At 42.4% G+C, this 16,552-nt stretch overlaps 1 protein-coding gene across 1 annotated transcript in view; it reads right to left on the bottom strand.

Moving 5' to 3' along the window:
* Positions 1-37: 37 nt before the first annotated feature.
* Positions 38-16,552, bottom strand: part of LOC108547126 (titin homolog) — an 85,714-nt gene continuing 69,199 nt past the window's right edge. Inside the window, 22 exon segments of the mRNA XM_017899512.1 lie at positions 38-436; positions 939-2,085; positions 2,461-2,584; positions 2,673-2,825; positions 2,909-3,108; positions 3,191-3,332; positions 3,409-3,703; positions 3,789-4,130; positions 6,055-6,217; positions 7,052-7,990; positions 8,108-8,277; positions 8,442-8,642; positions 8,744-8,870; positions 8,943-9,096; positions 9,203-9,374; positions 9,573-9,920; positions 10,069-10,197; positions 10,468-10,624; positions 10,895-11,030; positions 11,165-11,210; positions 11,286-11,454; positions 16,412-16,544. Coding sequence (XP_017755001.1) covers positions 204-436; positions 939-2,085; positions 2,461-2,584; positions 2,673-2,825; positions 2,909-3,108; positions 3,191-3,332; positions 3,409-3,703; positions 3,789-4,130; positions 6,055-6,217; positions 7,052-7,990; positions 8,108-8,277; positions 8,442-8,642; positions 8,744-8,870; positions 8,943-9,096; positions 9,203-9,374; positions 9,573-9,920; positions 10,069-10,197; positions 10,468-10,624; positions 10,895-11,030; positions 11,165-11,210; positions 11,286-11,454; positions 16,412-16,544 — 5,680 coding nt within the window. The 3' untranslated portion in view covers positions 38-203.

The following is a 16,552-nucleotide window of genomic DNA, read 5'->3' as shown; positions in this document are numbered from 1 at the left end:
AAAAAAAAAAAAAAAAAAAAAAAAGAAAAAGCACGAAAATGACACCTATGTATAATACCGCGTAGAGTTTCAGTCGTATATCTAATATAGTAGATTTAAAATATCTTCGAATTTATGAATTTGATGATAAAAATACCGACGTGAAGAATACCGATTAGTTTTCGAATGTCATCGACGATGATTCCATTGTATTTGTCCACTGTCTATTTATTCCAAAAGGCGAAAGCCTTTTGTATCCTCTCGTTATGAGGTTTCCCAGCTGTCATTGGGACGGCGGGAAAGGCGCGTTGCGATACCTGAGAAACGTTCGTCGGTGATTTCGATGCTGCTGCCTCTTTTTCGAACAGTTTGGCGGTACGACTCACGTTTCCGGTCGGAACGAACTTGCTTCGTATTCTTCCGATTAATAACCTTGGGTCCTCAATTTCACTGGACACTGGAATGAATAAAATTGTCTAAATACTTTAGCGAAGGTCCTCATTAACACTAGAACTACCAAAAATGATATTTTACTTTGATATAATTAATGTCGACCTTTGTTGAATTACAATGTATCATTTTAATTATAGTTATTTATGTTCACTATATATAACTCCTTGGCCTATGATTTAACTATGATAGCGCGTACCATAATCAACACATCGAGACACGTCATTCGAACGCGGGGAAGAGAAATACGTAACTCAGAGAGGAAGACATCCGCGAAAATTTTAAACTGACCCGTGTTGTTTACATTAGGCTCTATCTACAAACCTTGGGTCTTATCACTTATGTTTGGCTCGATTTCGTTATTATGAATCTCCGACGATATTGTAGGCGAAGGAGTTAATGTATGTATTTCAGGTCGATAACTCTAGTATCAGCGAATACTTGCTAATTCAGCTAAATTGGTTAAAAAAACGGAAGAAAAAAAAAGAAAAATTAAATATTAAACACACCTTCAGACTGCCGATTAATATCACGCGAAGCTTTAGTTACACCACTCAGCGTAGCTACCTCGATATTTCCTTTGGTATGTTTCTTTGGATCCGAAACCTCCACGTTTCCAGCATTGTTCGACGTCTCGTTCATTTCTTCGAGTGACGTCCTGCGATTTTCGAACTGCTCCACCTTTTGCAACACGCTTTTAAGATTCCCGCTATTATTCTCATTGTCCACCTCCTCTTCTTTGATCGCCGAAATACCCAGTTCGTTTACTTGCTGCGAAGAGGTGGACAAGTTCGAGATACAGTCCCCGATTCCAGAATCACGCGAGTCGCCTCTGAAGACTCGACGAGACTTTTGTGAATTTACTTTAGCTTCTTGATCCATTTTATCCTTCAACTCTTTTTCGATTTCCACAACAACTTCCTCTTTCATTCCCTTTTCTTCATCGTTCCATGCCGTACCCCGTTTGCTCGATTCGGAGAAATTGGTCTCATCGTTGATCGTCGTTTTCGAAGTGATCTCATCTCGAAGGAGATTTTCACAAGTTTCATCTTCGAAGTCGATTAAACTTTTCTCTTCGATGTTTACGTTCGTCACGATCGAGGTCTCTTCCGTTATCGAGATACGTTCCTCGAATTGACATCGAGTGACGATCTCCGTTTCCTCTTCGATCCTCTCCATAGGAAGTAGTGTGTCCGAGTAAACTTCACTTTGGACCTCAGCCTCCTCAGTGGTGTCAGTTTCTAAGGTTCCTCCGGATTCATTTCTCGGAGAACACGATCCAGCGTGATCCGTCGTCGGTTCATTTTTCAACGACTCGTCAAGGTCCGAAAGTAAGCTTGTTTCCTCTTTTACGTGCGAGTCTAACGTTTCGTCCGGCAAAAGGTTCGTCTCTGTCTTGTAACAGAAGGAATACGCGTTTCCCTCTCGGGTGTCTAGCTCTGTCGGACTTGTGCCGTTCTTCTCTATTATATTCTCAATGTCACATAGCTTTTGTTCTTCGGGAGAAGCCTCGAAATCGATCGATCGGGCTGCTGAGTCGATGGGATTCGGAGGATCCGACGTAGGTGAAGACTCCGCGGTCGCAGTTGGACTTCGTCTGCTGTTCGCCGAAAGGATTGCCATCCTTCCAAGTGCACGAATGGCGTTTCCTGTTTTCTATCGCAACAAACGAAAGCACACGCGCACGCAACAAGTCAAATCCATGCTCAAATTAGTGCAACTAAAGTGCCAAGTGTTTCTTGGTCTTTACAGAAGCGAACTAAGTTATACGCAAAGAGTTCTCGAGTGATTAGAACAGGCAAGGGTAAATGGAAATTTTTTAATATGCGCATTTTACGATTATAATCTATAATATCTTTGAACAAGATTTTCTATACGCTACTGTTCGTATCAGGAGTAATATATGATTTGTTTGGGTATCAATGTTAAATCACTTACCTTGAGGAGATCGATTTCAAACTAGCTCATAACAACGCAATCTAACGCAACAACAAACGATACAAGGAAGTAATAAGAATAGTTGACACTTACCTGCCACTTTCTTCGTACGATGAATTTCTTCAGCTTTTCTGTCGGCAAGGCTATCCTACTCATAGCTTCCGCGTGTTGCGCCATCCAAGGATGCTCTAAACACTCTCTCGCCGACATCCGGGATCTGTAAGTTCATTTAGATACGAGATAATCACGACTGTTTGATATAAAACAAAGATAAAGAGGCTAGAAGATATTCGTTGAACACGTACTCTTTTCGTTTCACAAGCAGACCGCTAATAAAGTCCTTAGCGTCGTTTGAAATCGCATCGAAGGCCTCATCCTCCAGATCATAGTCAGCTCGCGTGATGTTGGCAAAGGTTTCGGCGTCATTATCGCCCATGAACGGCGACAAACCGGTTAAGCTGAACATTTACGATCATGTTGCTTATTTAATGGACTCTTACAACTAATGGACAGATTACACTTAAATGTTTTGCTTGCTTACAGGACGTAGCAGATGACACCGACGCTCCACATGTCAGACTCGGTGCCGATCGGCTCGTAACTTATAATTTCTGGTGGAATGAATTCCGGAGTGCCGAAGAGGACTCTGATCGGTGTGTCTGGCTTTAGAGTCTGAGCCAGGCCAAAGTCGATCAGCTTGATCTGGTGGGAAGTTCGTGTTCTGCACATTATATTCTCTGGCTGTAAGTATAACGCGAGGTTAATGTAAGAGATACGAGTACTTTAATTTTTAAGTAATCTTTCTTCAATTGAATTTCCTTACCTTTAAGTCCAAGTGTACCACTTTGTTCTGATGCATATATTCGACACCTTCGCAGATTTGCCTCATGAACAGTATGCTGTCTCTTTCAGTCAGGGTAAAATCGTCAGCGACGACCCTCTCGAACAGTTCGCCCCCAGAAATACTGAAGAAAGACACGTAGAACATTAGAGATCGGTTACTCCCAAGATTTCTACACGGGTAAATATTTTCTCGCTTACTATTCCGTGACCATCACGATCTCTCGAGGACTCTCGAAAGCAGCCGCCAGAAGGAGGAGTTTCGGATGTCGCAACATGTTCATGATCCTGATTTCTTCTCGAACTTGCGCTCGATCCTTCGTTTTGATAGTCCTCACGAATTTGGCCGCGAAACTCGTATCCGAACTCTTTTCGATCACTCTTCTGACGGTTCCGTATCGACCTTTGCCCAATTCTTCCAATACCTCGTAACGGTCATTGAACAGTTGTCCGTCCTCCATTTCCACTATCCGAGCTTCGAACGGTGGTACGAATTCTTTAAACGTGCATCATTATTACCGGCACTTTCTCGATACGCGAAACATTTTTCTCCTTTTCCTTATATTTCCATTTATACGTACCTCCTTCGTCGTCCTGCAAACACGTTTCTCCCTCCTTCGGAATTCTCACGAATTCCGACTCGTCGCCGGGTTCGCTCACACCGTGAATATTTTCAGCTCTCACGCGGAACCGATATCTTTCACCGGGTATCACAGCGTCTGTCTCAAGAGCTGGCACCGTGAGACTCAGCGAGAGACAGGATTCTGCTATCGTCATCCAAGTGTTTTCACCTGCACGGTTCATTTCCACGGTGTAACCGGTAACCGTGCAACCGCCATCGTAAGGAGACGATCGCCAATTGATGGTCGCTGCTCCCGTGGAACAGCATATGGTTGGAATTCCCGCTGGTGGGTCGGGCGGACCTGAAACAGAATTTATTACAACTCAAGGTTCGTAATTATCTCATGATCCTTGCTCCTAATTATCTCTTTTCTCGATCACTCTCGCGTATCTCCGGAACGTTTTAAACTCGGCGAAACGAAACGTTGGTATTCGCGACAAGCGTGTATATTTGAAACACGTGTTGCCTCGGTGTTCTCTTTATTTTTCACGCGACTAGTTTTTCTAAACACGCTGGCCGACGAAAATAATTCATGTGCGTTATATTCAACGCACCGTTTGAAACTATAAACAAGCGCTGTTTAAATTACGCTCCAATTTTCTGACATTAATAGAAATTAGTAGAAATCGGTTAAATTAAGTGGAAGCATGCCGAAGTTAGAAAGTTGCATCCGCGTTCAACGCGCGATGCACGAAGACGAATTGTTCGATTTCGCAAGATCCGTGGAAGATTTCTACCAAGTAGTGTCATTGTTCGAAGAGTCATCGTGCACGATGTTAATCGTTTTCATTTTCATCGACAATTTCATACAACTTTTCACGAATCATTTCATCCATCGCGAGTGGCTAATAAGTATCAGTATATTACCCATTCTTTCGAAGGAAGGATCTTCTTCTGACGAGTCGATGAAGCGGCACGAATCCTGGAAACCTCGACGATATTAGACGACGATGTAAAGTGAGAATTTCTTTCTAGTTTCGGCACTGCCAGTCATTCTAGAAGAATATCGACTTGGCCAAGCTTAGACGGCGCACGCACTTTTTCAATACTGCCGCGTCCTATCGTGATCCCGAGGAAAGAGGAAGCGTAGACGAAACAGATAGTGGGGATGAAGAAGGAACGAGGGAAGGAGGAATTATTGCGCGATACGTCACGTGAGACTGTCGTCTGCCTTGTACATAAGAAGAGGAACTGGACCGTGTGACACGCGCTTACGCACGTGTAACAATGGATCTTTCGTTTTAAGTTGCGTTTGCAGACACCCAGAGACGTATCAAGCTCCGGGATTAGTCGAAATACTCGATCTAATTAGCTCGAAATTAGCTTCCGATTTTCCCGCCATTTTCATGTACACGATTTTTCTATATTTATCTTCGACATTTGTCAAAGCGATTGGTTCACTCGATCGAAAGAAGCTTCGACTTTTCGCCTTTCTAGCGTTTACGGACTTTTGAACTTTAACGAGAGACAAGGATCGATTTTATGGTCAGGTTGTAACGATCGAATGGCTATATTCTATGGAAAGATTTTAAGATTGCAGTCTTTTCACTTTTAGGAAGGTTTCGCATCTTTCTCACTCAACAACTTTCACCGAAGATCGTACTTTCGTGTATTAATTAATTAACCGGTAATCACTTCGGCCGTAATTTAACTTGTACGGGAAAAACACTGGCTCACTGTACCGAAATACCGACATCGAATGAGTAATTATTTGCTCGAGGTGTATGTGTTCGGATTCAATAGGAAATCCTCTTTATCTTCTGTTTCTACGTTTCCTCATTTATATTTTCGAATATCACTTCTCGCGATGAAAGAATTATAAGAACGTACACTAGTAACGTATGTTTATCCATACTCCTTGAAGTTACTCGAAAAACTAGCGTTTCTTATATCGTAAACTGTCTTTGGTCTCGCAGAGTTGGGCCACGAAAACACAGACACGAGTCTTGTGTCACGCATAACGAAGGCTTATTGAAGTACGCGATATCTGGATCCCAAACGAGTGATGTAACGTAGCTCGTTTCAAAGCTTTGTAAATACACAGGAATCGTGTTCTAGTATTCGTGATCCCCGTGTATGCAGATTGTTTGAACGAGTGTTTCATTCCCACTCGAGGCATAGTTACGCAATGTCAACACGATTTCTTCGGAATGGTTTATTTAATCGTCGCAACTAATGTCTCGTCGAATAATTTTCGTTTAATAACATTCCACGATAACACGTACCTTCGACAGCAACGCTGAAGCATCTTCGATCCTTTCCCAGTTTATTTTCCACGGACACTTCGTATTTCCCGGCATTGTCAGCGGTGACGTCGTCCGATACCAGGCAAGACACTCCACCGCCATAGGTGATCGCAGTCTTTTTATTCGGAGTCAACTCTCGACCCTTTAATCAAAATTCTCGATTAAATACGCTTGATTGACTGTAACCGAGTGCAGATAGGCACGAACGACTACGAGTGACTCATGCACGCTTATAAATGATAACCTACGTAACCACGACTACTATGTTCGCGACTATCGTACACGCGAGTATTCCAATGCTTACACTTTAGTTACGCTGCACGTGCGAAATATTTATGCTAAATCGTGACGTTTCTAACGATACGGTGTACGCGGGGAAATCTCGAGATCGCGACAGGAAAATCAGAAAATGGATATAACGATGGATAAAATATTTGCGGCACGTTTACTCGATTGAAAGTTATCTCAAAGCTATGGTAACACCGAAAGGTGGATCAACGAGATCCTGAAAACTTTTATTTTTCAATTTATTATGCTAATTTATCATGACTGTTCTACACCGATTTCGAATACTTTTGTGCGTGTTTTTAACGATATGACCTCGCGTATATTTTTAAATTTGTTACGTATATACTTCAAATATGAATATGCACTAGCGTATAGATGTAGGCATTTATAGATAATTCCAAGTCACTCTATCGATGCAAGACTATCGCGCGCAATTATACTTTCATCGAGTTACGATTAGTTGCTGTTCAGACGAATTTAAGACGCTATATTACTTCTACCTCTCGAATGTGTACCGATTTCGATCAACAAGCATCACGCATAAAGACATCACTGTTCCCTTGTCCAGAACAGTCGGATGTTTAATCGTGTGAGAAACAAAACTTCTTGTGTTTTGTTCCAGAGCTACATTAAACGAAACTTGACGTTTTGACAGGAGAATATAGCGAAACGTATAAACGATATTCACCGCTCGAAGCCACTTGACACGTGGTTCCGGATGGCCTCGATACGTGACCCTGAGGACTACCCTGTTTCCTCGGAAAACCGTGACGTCAGCTGGCACCTTCACGATACCGGCTGCCACGAACTCCTCCGACCTGGTCCCAACTTTCTCCTCTTTCGTCACGTCTTCGTCGCTCTTCGGTGCAACCGAAGGCTCCTCCTCCTCAGTCTCTTCCGGTGCACGTTCCATGCATATTATCGGCGTGTCATCGTACTTATTACAGTTATCCTGGCTCCTCTTCGTATCGCTATCAGTCTTACAGAGATCAGCAGCCATCTTCGAAGTACTCTTCGCGCGTCCTTCCTTGTTCTCCATTAATTTCGAGATGGTTCCTTTCGGCATCAAGCAAGATCTTTCATTGGAATCATGAATCGCTTCCTCGTCAGAAGAGGATGTCCTTTCTTCGTTAGGTTTCCTGTACACTCGCTGAGTCACTTTGCGAACCAACTTTTTCGAACTAAGGTCTTTCCTCTTGTTCGTTTTATTTATGACTGCTTTCTTGGTGTCGAGTAATGGACTCGGTGGAATATTTTTCCTCGCAGTTAAAGGAGACGGTTGTCTGGGACTTGGAGTGCATCTTACAGGCAACGAGGATGCTCTGGTTTGCGATGGTGACTCGTATCTTCGAGGTAACAACGAGGGGCCATCCCTTATATTTTTCTGCAAGGAGCTGTTACGAGTGCAGTTGGGACCCTTTGGTGGTTTCTCGTTACGAATTTCGGTCGAGGTATTGCGATGTTTTGATTCTTCGAAGTGATCCATCGTTCGATTCAGTCGCAGCTCCGCCGTGCAACTGATGGATGGCCCTTTTCCAGCCATGGATGCTGTGCATCGAATCTCGCCGACATCTCGCGGTTGCACGTCGTGTATCCTAAGAATGCTAACGTTATCGTCTTTCTCAACCTGTGGACCAAGAAAATTTGCATTGTAGGTCATAAAACATCGAAGTTCGTATTTTCTATATTATTTTCTTCCCTATTACTATTATATTATACCAATACTATATAATTTTCGACGTACCTTGCACCTTGAATTTTCTCTGACGTCCTTCCCGTTGATCGTCCACGTGATCTCCATGGGTTTTCCACATTGCACTCGAGTACAGAAACAGGCAGTCTCACCTTTCGACGTCACGACTGACTGCGGTGTTTTCGTGAACTGTGGCGCCAATTTCGGTATACCTTTATAATCTGTATACAGAAAATGAAAAACATTTTGTTAATTATTATATAATTATAATACCAACAAACAAATGTTACGTCAAGGCATGTTTTGACAGGGACATCGACAGATTCGAAAGAGTCAAGTTCTCAAATTTATCCGAATTTCTCTTTGGAATCTCAGGGGGGTATACCTTGAACGACGAATAGGCCATTGCTAGATGCTTCCCCGAAATTATTGCGAACGAGGCAAGTGTACTCGCCGGCGTCTTGTGGACAAACATTGGACAGTCTAAGAGCGACGCCACCATCGCCATATATGACGTATTTACAGTAATCATTGTCAGGTATCTCACGTCCATCCTTCAACCATGTCACCGAGAACGGCGGTGTACCTGAAGAATCAACATTTAACAGGCATCGAATCACATTGGCAAACATTTACACGAATCGTCTCAATTAACGGTTATTATTATCTGTTTATTGTTTTTATTACCCGCAAGTCTCGTTTGAAGTTCGTAGCAGTGACCTTCCATGACGATCGACTCTGCTGGAAGGGACTGGAGAAATTTTGGTGATTCCTTGTCACACGTGGACGGACAGTAAGGATCTAGAACGGTCACCTGTGACAGAAGAAGCGATTACGAGACAATTTCTCGTGTAAAGACGAATTAGCATACGACTAGGCTATTTACCTGACAGGTATTCTTCGTGGAACCAAGGACGTTCGTTGCCACGCAGGTATACTCACCCGCGTCGCTCGCTTTCACTTTTGAAATTTCGACTTTCGCGGTTTTACCATCGAAGTACCTTTTTATTCGAATCGATCGTTCCAACGGTCTCCCGTTTCTGCAATTATCGTTCCTTCTGTCAATATTTTTCGTTGAAACGTGAAAGACTCGCGTTTCGATAAGGACATCTCGCGAAAGAATACTTTCTCCTCGTTTTACTTTACCTGAACCACGTTGGTGTTGGACTAGGAGATCCTCTGACGCAGCAATCGAGGTATAGTCTTCCGTTTATCCTGCTAGTCGTGTCCAGGAGACTTCTGCTGAAGGATGGGTACGTCCTAGGCGACGCACTCCTGGTCCTGATGGATCGAGCAACTGTTCCAAGCAACTGACGATCTTTCCGAATAGAATTGGTAATTGTAAAAATTAGAAACAAATGCAGTTGACAAATAACGATAAAAATAGTTAATACTATTTATTTATTTAATTGCATCACGAACGTGGTCCAACAAATGTCCACCTTATAATTTATATCGTTCGTAGTCGTTTGCTTTAACGGTGCTAGAAAGGTATATTTATGAATATGTCACGTACTTATTATTTCCAAGCGAGCACTGGCTTCGATACGACCATAATCGTTCTCAACGATCACTCTGTACAATCCGGCGTCTTCCTGAGTGACCTCGACGATTTCCAATATCTTCACATCGTCTCTTTCCTTTATCGAGATCCTCGCGGTTGGCGTGACGATCATACCGTTTTTGTCCCATTTTACCCACGGTGTCGGGTGGCCAATCACAGCGCACTGGAATCGCACAGTTTCACCTTCTTCGACCACTCGATTATGGGGTACCGCGTAAAATTTCGGTGGACTTATCTTTGGCCGCCGTGACATCGACCTACTTCGCGGAAGAAGCTGAGGGGATCTTAATTCTCGACCATCTGTAATTGTTTCTTCGTCAAAGATTGCTACACTCGTAAATATACATCAATGACGAACGAGGAATACGAAAAACGTAAAAAATCGTTACAAAAGTGTTTCTTCAAACGAAAACGTTTCAAATAAAATGTTAGAATTTTTCACGCTTACGCGATACTGCTGGTGACAAGCTTCTGATCGGTGTCGATCGTGGTGTCGATCTCGGCGTGGATCCTGCTGACAAAAGTCCTGCTGGTCTCGTTAATCTTTGGCTCAAAACATTTTCTTTCCCTTCGGGCACTGTAATAAATTTAATCGGATTAATTTACGAACGTGTAGTTGTTTTCATGTAAACCGTTCCCGTTACATGCTTTCAAGACGTAGGCAACAAACACGTTTTTCATCAGGCAAGTTTCAATGAAACCAGATTTTAGTCATGCTCGAGATACGATTTACATTACAAATACAGCGGTAATTGAATAATATTTAAATCGAAGGTTCCAGGTATCTGTACCACATGCGTTTTTACATTGCCTTATTAAAAGCACCGTGAATTAAACACGAAATTACCATCCACTATTAGGCACGCCGACGTGAATGCTTTCCCGAGGTCGTTATATGCCACGCAGGTGTACTCGCCCTCGTCTTCCGGATAAACGTGCTGGATACACAGACGAGCGGTTTCTCCGTCGAATTCCGCGGAGAAATCGCCACCCATTTGAATAATCTGAATGCGAAAATTATTCGTGAATAATATCTCGATAGACTAATGAGCAATAATTGCATAAATAATATTCTTAACAAGTATTACAAACGATGATAGGGATATTATATTATTATTCGCAATATCTCTCTGGAAGACGGTGTAAACGAAACGTAGGCAAAAGATCTGTTCACTTTCAAGTAAATGCGTTTTGTTCGATCGATTTTAAGGAGACAAAATAGACAATTCGAAACAAACGCGGAATTATACAGATAAATAAATATCGACGTCTACCTTTCCTCCACGTTCCCAACGCACTAATGGCGCCTCGGGTGTAGCATGTACTTTGCATTCAAGGGTAACAGCGTCTCCGTCGCAGCATCTGAGATCTCGCAGTTCCCTCGTAACTACCGGCAAAGTCAGCACCTTCCTGCCAATCAAAACTTATTCGTTAAACGCGAACGACGTTGGTTCGCTGGAAAACAAATCGCTGTTTGGTAAAACTCCTCGTTATTCGTGGCGAATAACGAAGCTTATCTTCTTGGCAATCTAGATACCACTTACCCGTGTATGACCCCGGATTTCTTCATTTTCTCCTCCTTGCCTTGACCTGGAAACATAATAAGCCATTCGTCTAAGCAAATTGTCAACGGTGATCTTGTTTCTTTCGGATCGTAAACGTTACCTTTCGCGTAGATCTGCAAAGAAATCACGGCTTTGGCCTCCCCATGACAGTTCCGCGCTATTACGGAGTACGTTCCCGTAAAGTCGAGTTTCGCGTACGGTATTTCCAGCCGGTACTGAGGTCCTTCGCCGACCAGCCGGAAGTGGGCTGCGTCCCTGTAGTAATCAGGCTGTAAACGAAAAGGAGGAAATTAAAAACGAGTAACGGAAGGTTTTGACAGCGAATAGATATTCTGACACGTGTCTGGTAAGCTTGAAGGATTATTATTTACCGATGAACTGTTGCCAAGTAATATCAACAGATTGGAAATTCGTGGTAGATATAGAATTTGGACATAGAACACGATCTATCCAAATCACGATTTAATTAGAACGTACATACGCGAATGGCCTTTTATTTATTTTATTTTCAACAGATTGGAAATTCGTGGTAGATATAGAATTTGGACATAGAACACGATCTATCCAAATCACAATTTAATTAGAACGTACATACGCGAATGGCCTTTTATTTATTTTGCACACAGCGAATGTGAATTTCACAGCAAATTGGCTAAAAGTAAATTACTCGGGATGTTTCTTTGATATTTTCCTACGCTTTCGAGTGTATACACTTGAATATCCTAACCAGTGAACAGTCCTAAATCGTGCGTATTCGTTGCTCTTATCACGACGCACTCCGGGATCTTGCGCTACCGAACGCAACTTTTATTGCTGACAGCGATAACACGTAACTCGAGTGCGAGCATAAACATCCAACTCGTGTTGGTAGAATGAACGCGAAGGAAACGGAGTAAACTCTGCGAAGTTTAGAGTCCGAAAGGTTTTACCCTGTTAACGGGAGGTGATCTCGAAGTACGGCCTCGTCCTGAATACCGGCATTTCCGTGACTCTTACGCCCACATCGAGGTCATCCCTTGTGATTCAACGATCGGCGCCATTACTTTTATCGTTCACACGCGATGGAACTTCGACTTGACGAGTTTTTCTTCATCTTCGCCATGTTTGTCGAGTTTTAATATCTCCGTGTCATCGGATTCCTCTTTCGCCGCGTGTCGACGAAAATTACGCGTCCAGCACGCTTCGACGAAAGGTCAAAATCGAATTGGAAATGTTCTAGATACATAGAGACAAAACCAGGTAGAAAGAGAAGGAAGGGGCAGTGATAAGAGCGAGATGGGAAACGTCTTCGTCGGGGCTCTAGTCCATATAGGGAGCGAAAGTTGAACAGAGCGTTCGAGACTGATCTCGTTGCTCGTATGACACGAGTGCCAACGCATATTACCGTTTTTCATTACTAATTGCACGTCTCCACCACGGACACGCCCTCCTTAAACCCTCGAAAATTAAGGTCGCCGAAAAAGAAAGGCTCGATTGTTTCGCTTTTTTGCCTTAACGGTTGTAAACTTTCAGTCGGTCTTTAAATTACGTTTAATTGTTTCACGCTCGCCGATTCTGTGCTACCTCGGTCCATTTTCTGCTTTTCAACGATTTATTCCAGCCCCTCCTCGCGGTGGTCGTTCGTGATACGTGTTGCGGGTTGCAGTTTTCGTGGAAAGATATATCACCTGTTCGAACACCGAGACCAACTTTGATTTATTGCCGCACGGTTGTCATCGCGAAATGAAGTTTTCAGTATCTCTAATGCTGGAACTCGAATCTTGACATAATGGACCTTCTGAGACCCATCTGTCTTTCACCTGTCTCGGTTCGCCTACGATGAAATTTATGCGGACGACACTTCCAGTTACGGAAGAGAGGCGCCATAAACCGAAGCAGAGCCGGCTATTGCAAGGACTGCTCGCAATGTCATCTTATATAGATCTATATTTACGCGTGTAAAACAGATTATCGACATAAAAGAAATCTGTTCATTGGAACATATACAGGTTACAGACTCTACGCCATTTTCGAGAACATTTCTGTTTTATGCCTTTTAAGGTATTATCTCGAACCTTTCCTACGGTACCTCGTATTTCTACATAATAATCTTGAACAACCATATTTCCTCAAAAATCGACTCGGTTATTTTTAATTCACCGCAAGATGAAGTATATAATACTGTTTAATTTACAGGATTATTTTCACCTTCTTCTACGTTAAGAATAATAACGTTGAAATAATTCATCGAGATACATATATAGGTTTTCCAATTTATTTCGACGCATTGGAAACTGTTGGGCACTCGTTTCTTCGCTGAAATCTAGTTGTCAGAGGACTCTGGAGTGCATGAATCAGCTTGGAAAGATCAATTTCGACGGTGTCCATAATTTTTCGACGAACGAACGTTAAAACGTCGCTCGTTTCTCCCCATTTAGCAGCTGCAGCTGCACTGAAAACAAACTTGGACGTATTTGGCAGCGCATATTCGCAGTCGCGACGCGTCGCGTCCCTCTGATCGACGGAGCGAAAGAACGAGAGAGGAAACTCGGACTCGGCCAACTTTGTGGCGAACAGGCGCTGACATTCGCGCTTAAGAGTCGAGTAGTTCGATGAATGTCCTAACGAGCTACTACTCCGAGATCGATGGGTGACTCATGTCGCAGAGATCACGGCATTCGAGATCTTCCAGCCTGATTAGATCTTCCATGATATTTCAATAAATCGAACGACAGTTGCGTGGAGAAATAAAAAGAAAATAATGTCATTATAAGAGTCTTGTATTGTAATCTACTATCGATATTATGGATACCACTATTAACGTTAATTAATGTTATTGGAGTATTGATAATATACTAGTCGTATGTCGTAGATTAGTATGACACAAATAGCTTTCATGGTTTTATAAGATACGGGTTAAATCGTTCATGTTATTGGAAGATTAGAAGAGTCTTCGCGGCATTGTGATTATGATTTTATGATTAGTGAATATACTTTTATAATTTCTATAGATTGGACAGTTAATTTAATTTTTAGTTAAACAAAAGGTTATCGATTATTTAGTAAATGGCGAATTTTTATACATGGTAGATGACCAACAGTGGATAACCAATCGAGAATTTGTTTATTTATTAGCAATTGAGAGGTCATCGCTGTGATAACCTTTCAATTTAGCAAAAAACGCGATAGTGAAATTAATACATATGAAGTGGTTTTTAAGTTACAAGATTGTTCTTATCGCGTAGTTGACGACGAAAGCTAAATTTGACGTTCTGCGTAGTTATTCATACTGCAATTTAATAGAAAGAACAATTATAACTATCCCCTTGCCAAATTTTAATCATAAAGAGAAGAAAGAAAAGAATAGAGAAACTAGACAGGTTCTTAAAAGGAAAATTTCAAAATTTTGAAATATTGTATTCGAGTACGAAATAAAAAATTACGTTCTTACGAGTGATTTCCGCGATATTTCAAAATTTCGAAGACGGAAAGAAAAAATAGAGAAAAGAGGAAAAATTGTAAAAATGAATCTCCGCTTACGTTCCGGATTTCCACATCGAATATATCCAAATCCAAAATGGAACAATCAAACGGTACCGTTCGAGAGGCAGGTCACTTTCTTAGTCAGGAGATTTTCAACGAGTATTCGGAATAGTTGGAACAAGAAATATCCATGTCACTTGTTGATCGTAGGATCTACGAAGGGATCGTTGGAGGACGGAGTGGCTATTCGTTCGCCAAAGACACGCGACGACTGTTTTGCCACCAGTGCTTTTGCACTGCTGATCCATCGACGAAGAAAGTCGACTCTGTCAGGAAAAGTGGGGAGTCTATTCTCTGTACGCTTTTCGATAATGCAGATATTCCCTGCTGACGCGGGTACCATATACGCCTGTTTTTCCGCTCACCGATCACTTCCGGTTTCCTTTTCGACTTCGTATATATAATCTCTACTTGTTGACAAAAATTTCTGTTTAATTTTATTCGCCCGTTCCTTCTGCGTATACTATACTCTTCTACTATAGGAATAATATAAAATTTAACATGGTGCGAGAATCAATTATTCAGAGGACAATTATATATTCGATTTGAAATCATCATTAACGTCAGATGATCCTTTTTTCGCAGAATATTATCGCACGGGTGAAGTTCATCAGTGTCAAATGCGAACAATTATCACGAGCCATTGTTAGGATGACGTCAAAGTATTTAAAATGACTATTAATTAGCATTCGTTGTCTGTAGTTACGCGCGTGCTATCGCCGGAATAAATTCGGAAGAGTTCGCACGAAAGGCTTGATGAAAAAGGTTGATGAAAACGTGAATGGAATATCGCTGACGTTATCTACGACATTCTTTCATCGATATCATCCCTATCATCGAAATATCTCTCTCGATCCATAGAGCAGCGAGTCTATTTATACACGAAATGCCCACGACCGTGCCTAATATTTTTCATTTTCTCAATGTCGTACGACGCGAGATTCTATCTTGGTTTCCCAGATAACGATATAGGGTAGAGTGGATAACGATCCAAGTAGTTCCACTTGTTCAGTGATCGGACGAGATTCTCAGGACGTTCGCATTGTCATCGGGACCTTCCACGCGAGATTGAGCAATAAATTTCTCTCTTTCACCTGGAGCCGGGTGTCTAACCTCACGTAACTTACTGTTACCTTTTAAAGAGCCGTCCAATATCAATGCCGTTTCCCCGACGCATATAATGCTTGGCCCATTTATGGGTATAATGCGGTATGTTATGTTGTCATTTCTTTTTCGCAATCACCTTGACTCACATCATGGATCAACGCGGCATTAGGGACACGTCATTTCACCGATTGCACAACGCTTCGCTCTTTCTTTTTTCCCATCGTGCCCCTGTTCGTTCGATCAACCACCCGCCGATTCGCCGACGTTCACAGGATAATAATCGATTCGCGCGAACGTTCGAATTCCCCCGTTTGCACCTCGCGCGACCATACTTTCGACGCCGAATCATGAATCATCGAATTTGTAAAATATGGAGGAATGTCGAGAGAATTCTTTTGAGAGCCTCGATTTATCGGCAGACTCATGCTGGTCACGCGAATAACGTCGCGAAATTTCGTTAGGCTGTACGGCCATAATTCACGAACTATTTTAAGATCGTCTACCTTGGATTCGAAACGTGGATACATACACTTACGAGCGAGATGTAAATTGTTCGAGTAAAGTAAAGCACGGCGAAGAATACATCGGATGCCTTACCCTGAGGAAATCGCGCAGCCACATGACTTCCGGTTTAGGATCGCCGACTACTTCGCAGGATATGATGACGGTATCGCCCTCTATGGCCTCGGTGGATAGTGGTTTCGTGACGAAGAGGGGTTCTTTCGAGTACCTGTGAAT

The sequence above is a fragment of the Eufriesea mexicana genome, unplaced genomic scaffold, assembly GCF_001483705.2.
Source record: "Eufriesea mexicana isolate 0111107269 unplaced genomic scaffold, ASM148370v2 scaffold944, whole genome shotgun sequence".
Taxonomy (NCBI): Eukaryota; Metazoa; Arthropoda; class Insecta; order Hymenoptera; family Apidae; genus Eufriesea; species Eufriesea mexicana.
Note: the sequence above shows the minus strand (reverse complement) of the source record. Positions and strands in the feature narration are given on the sequence as shown.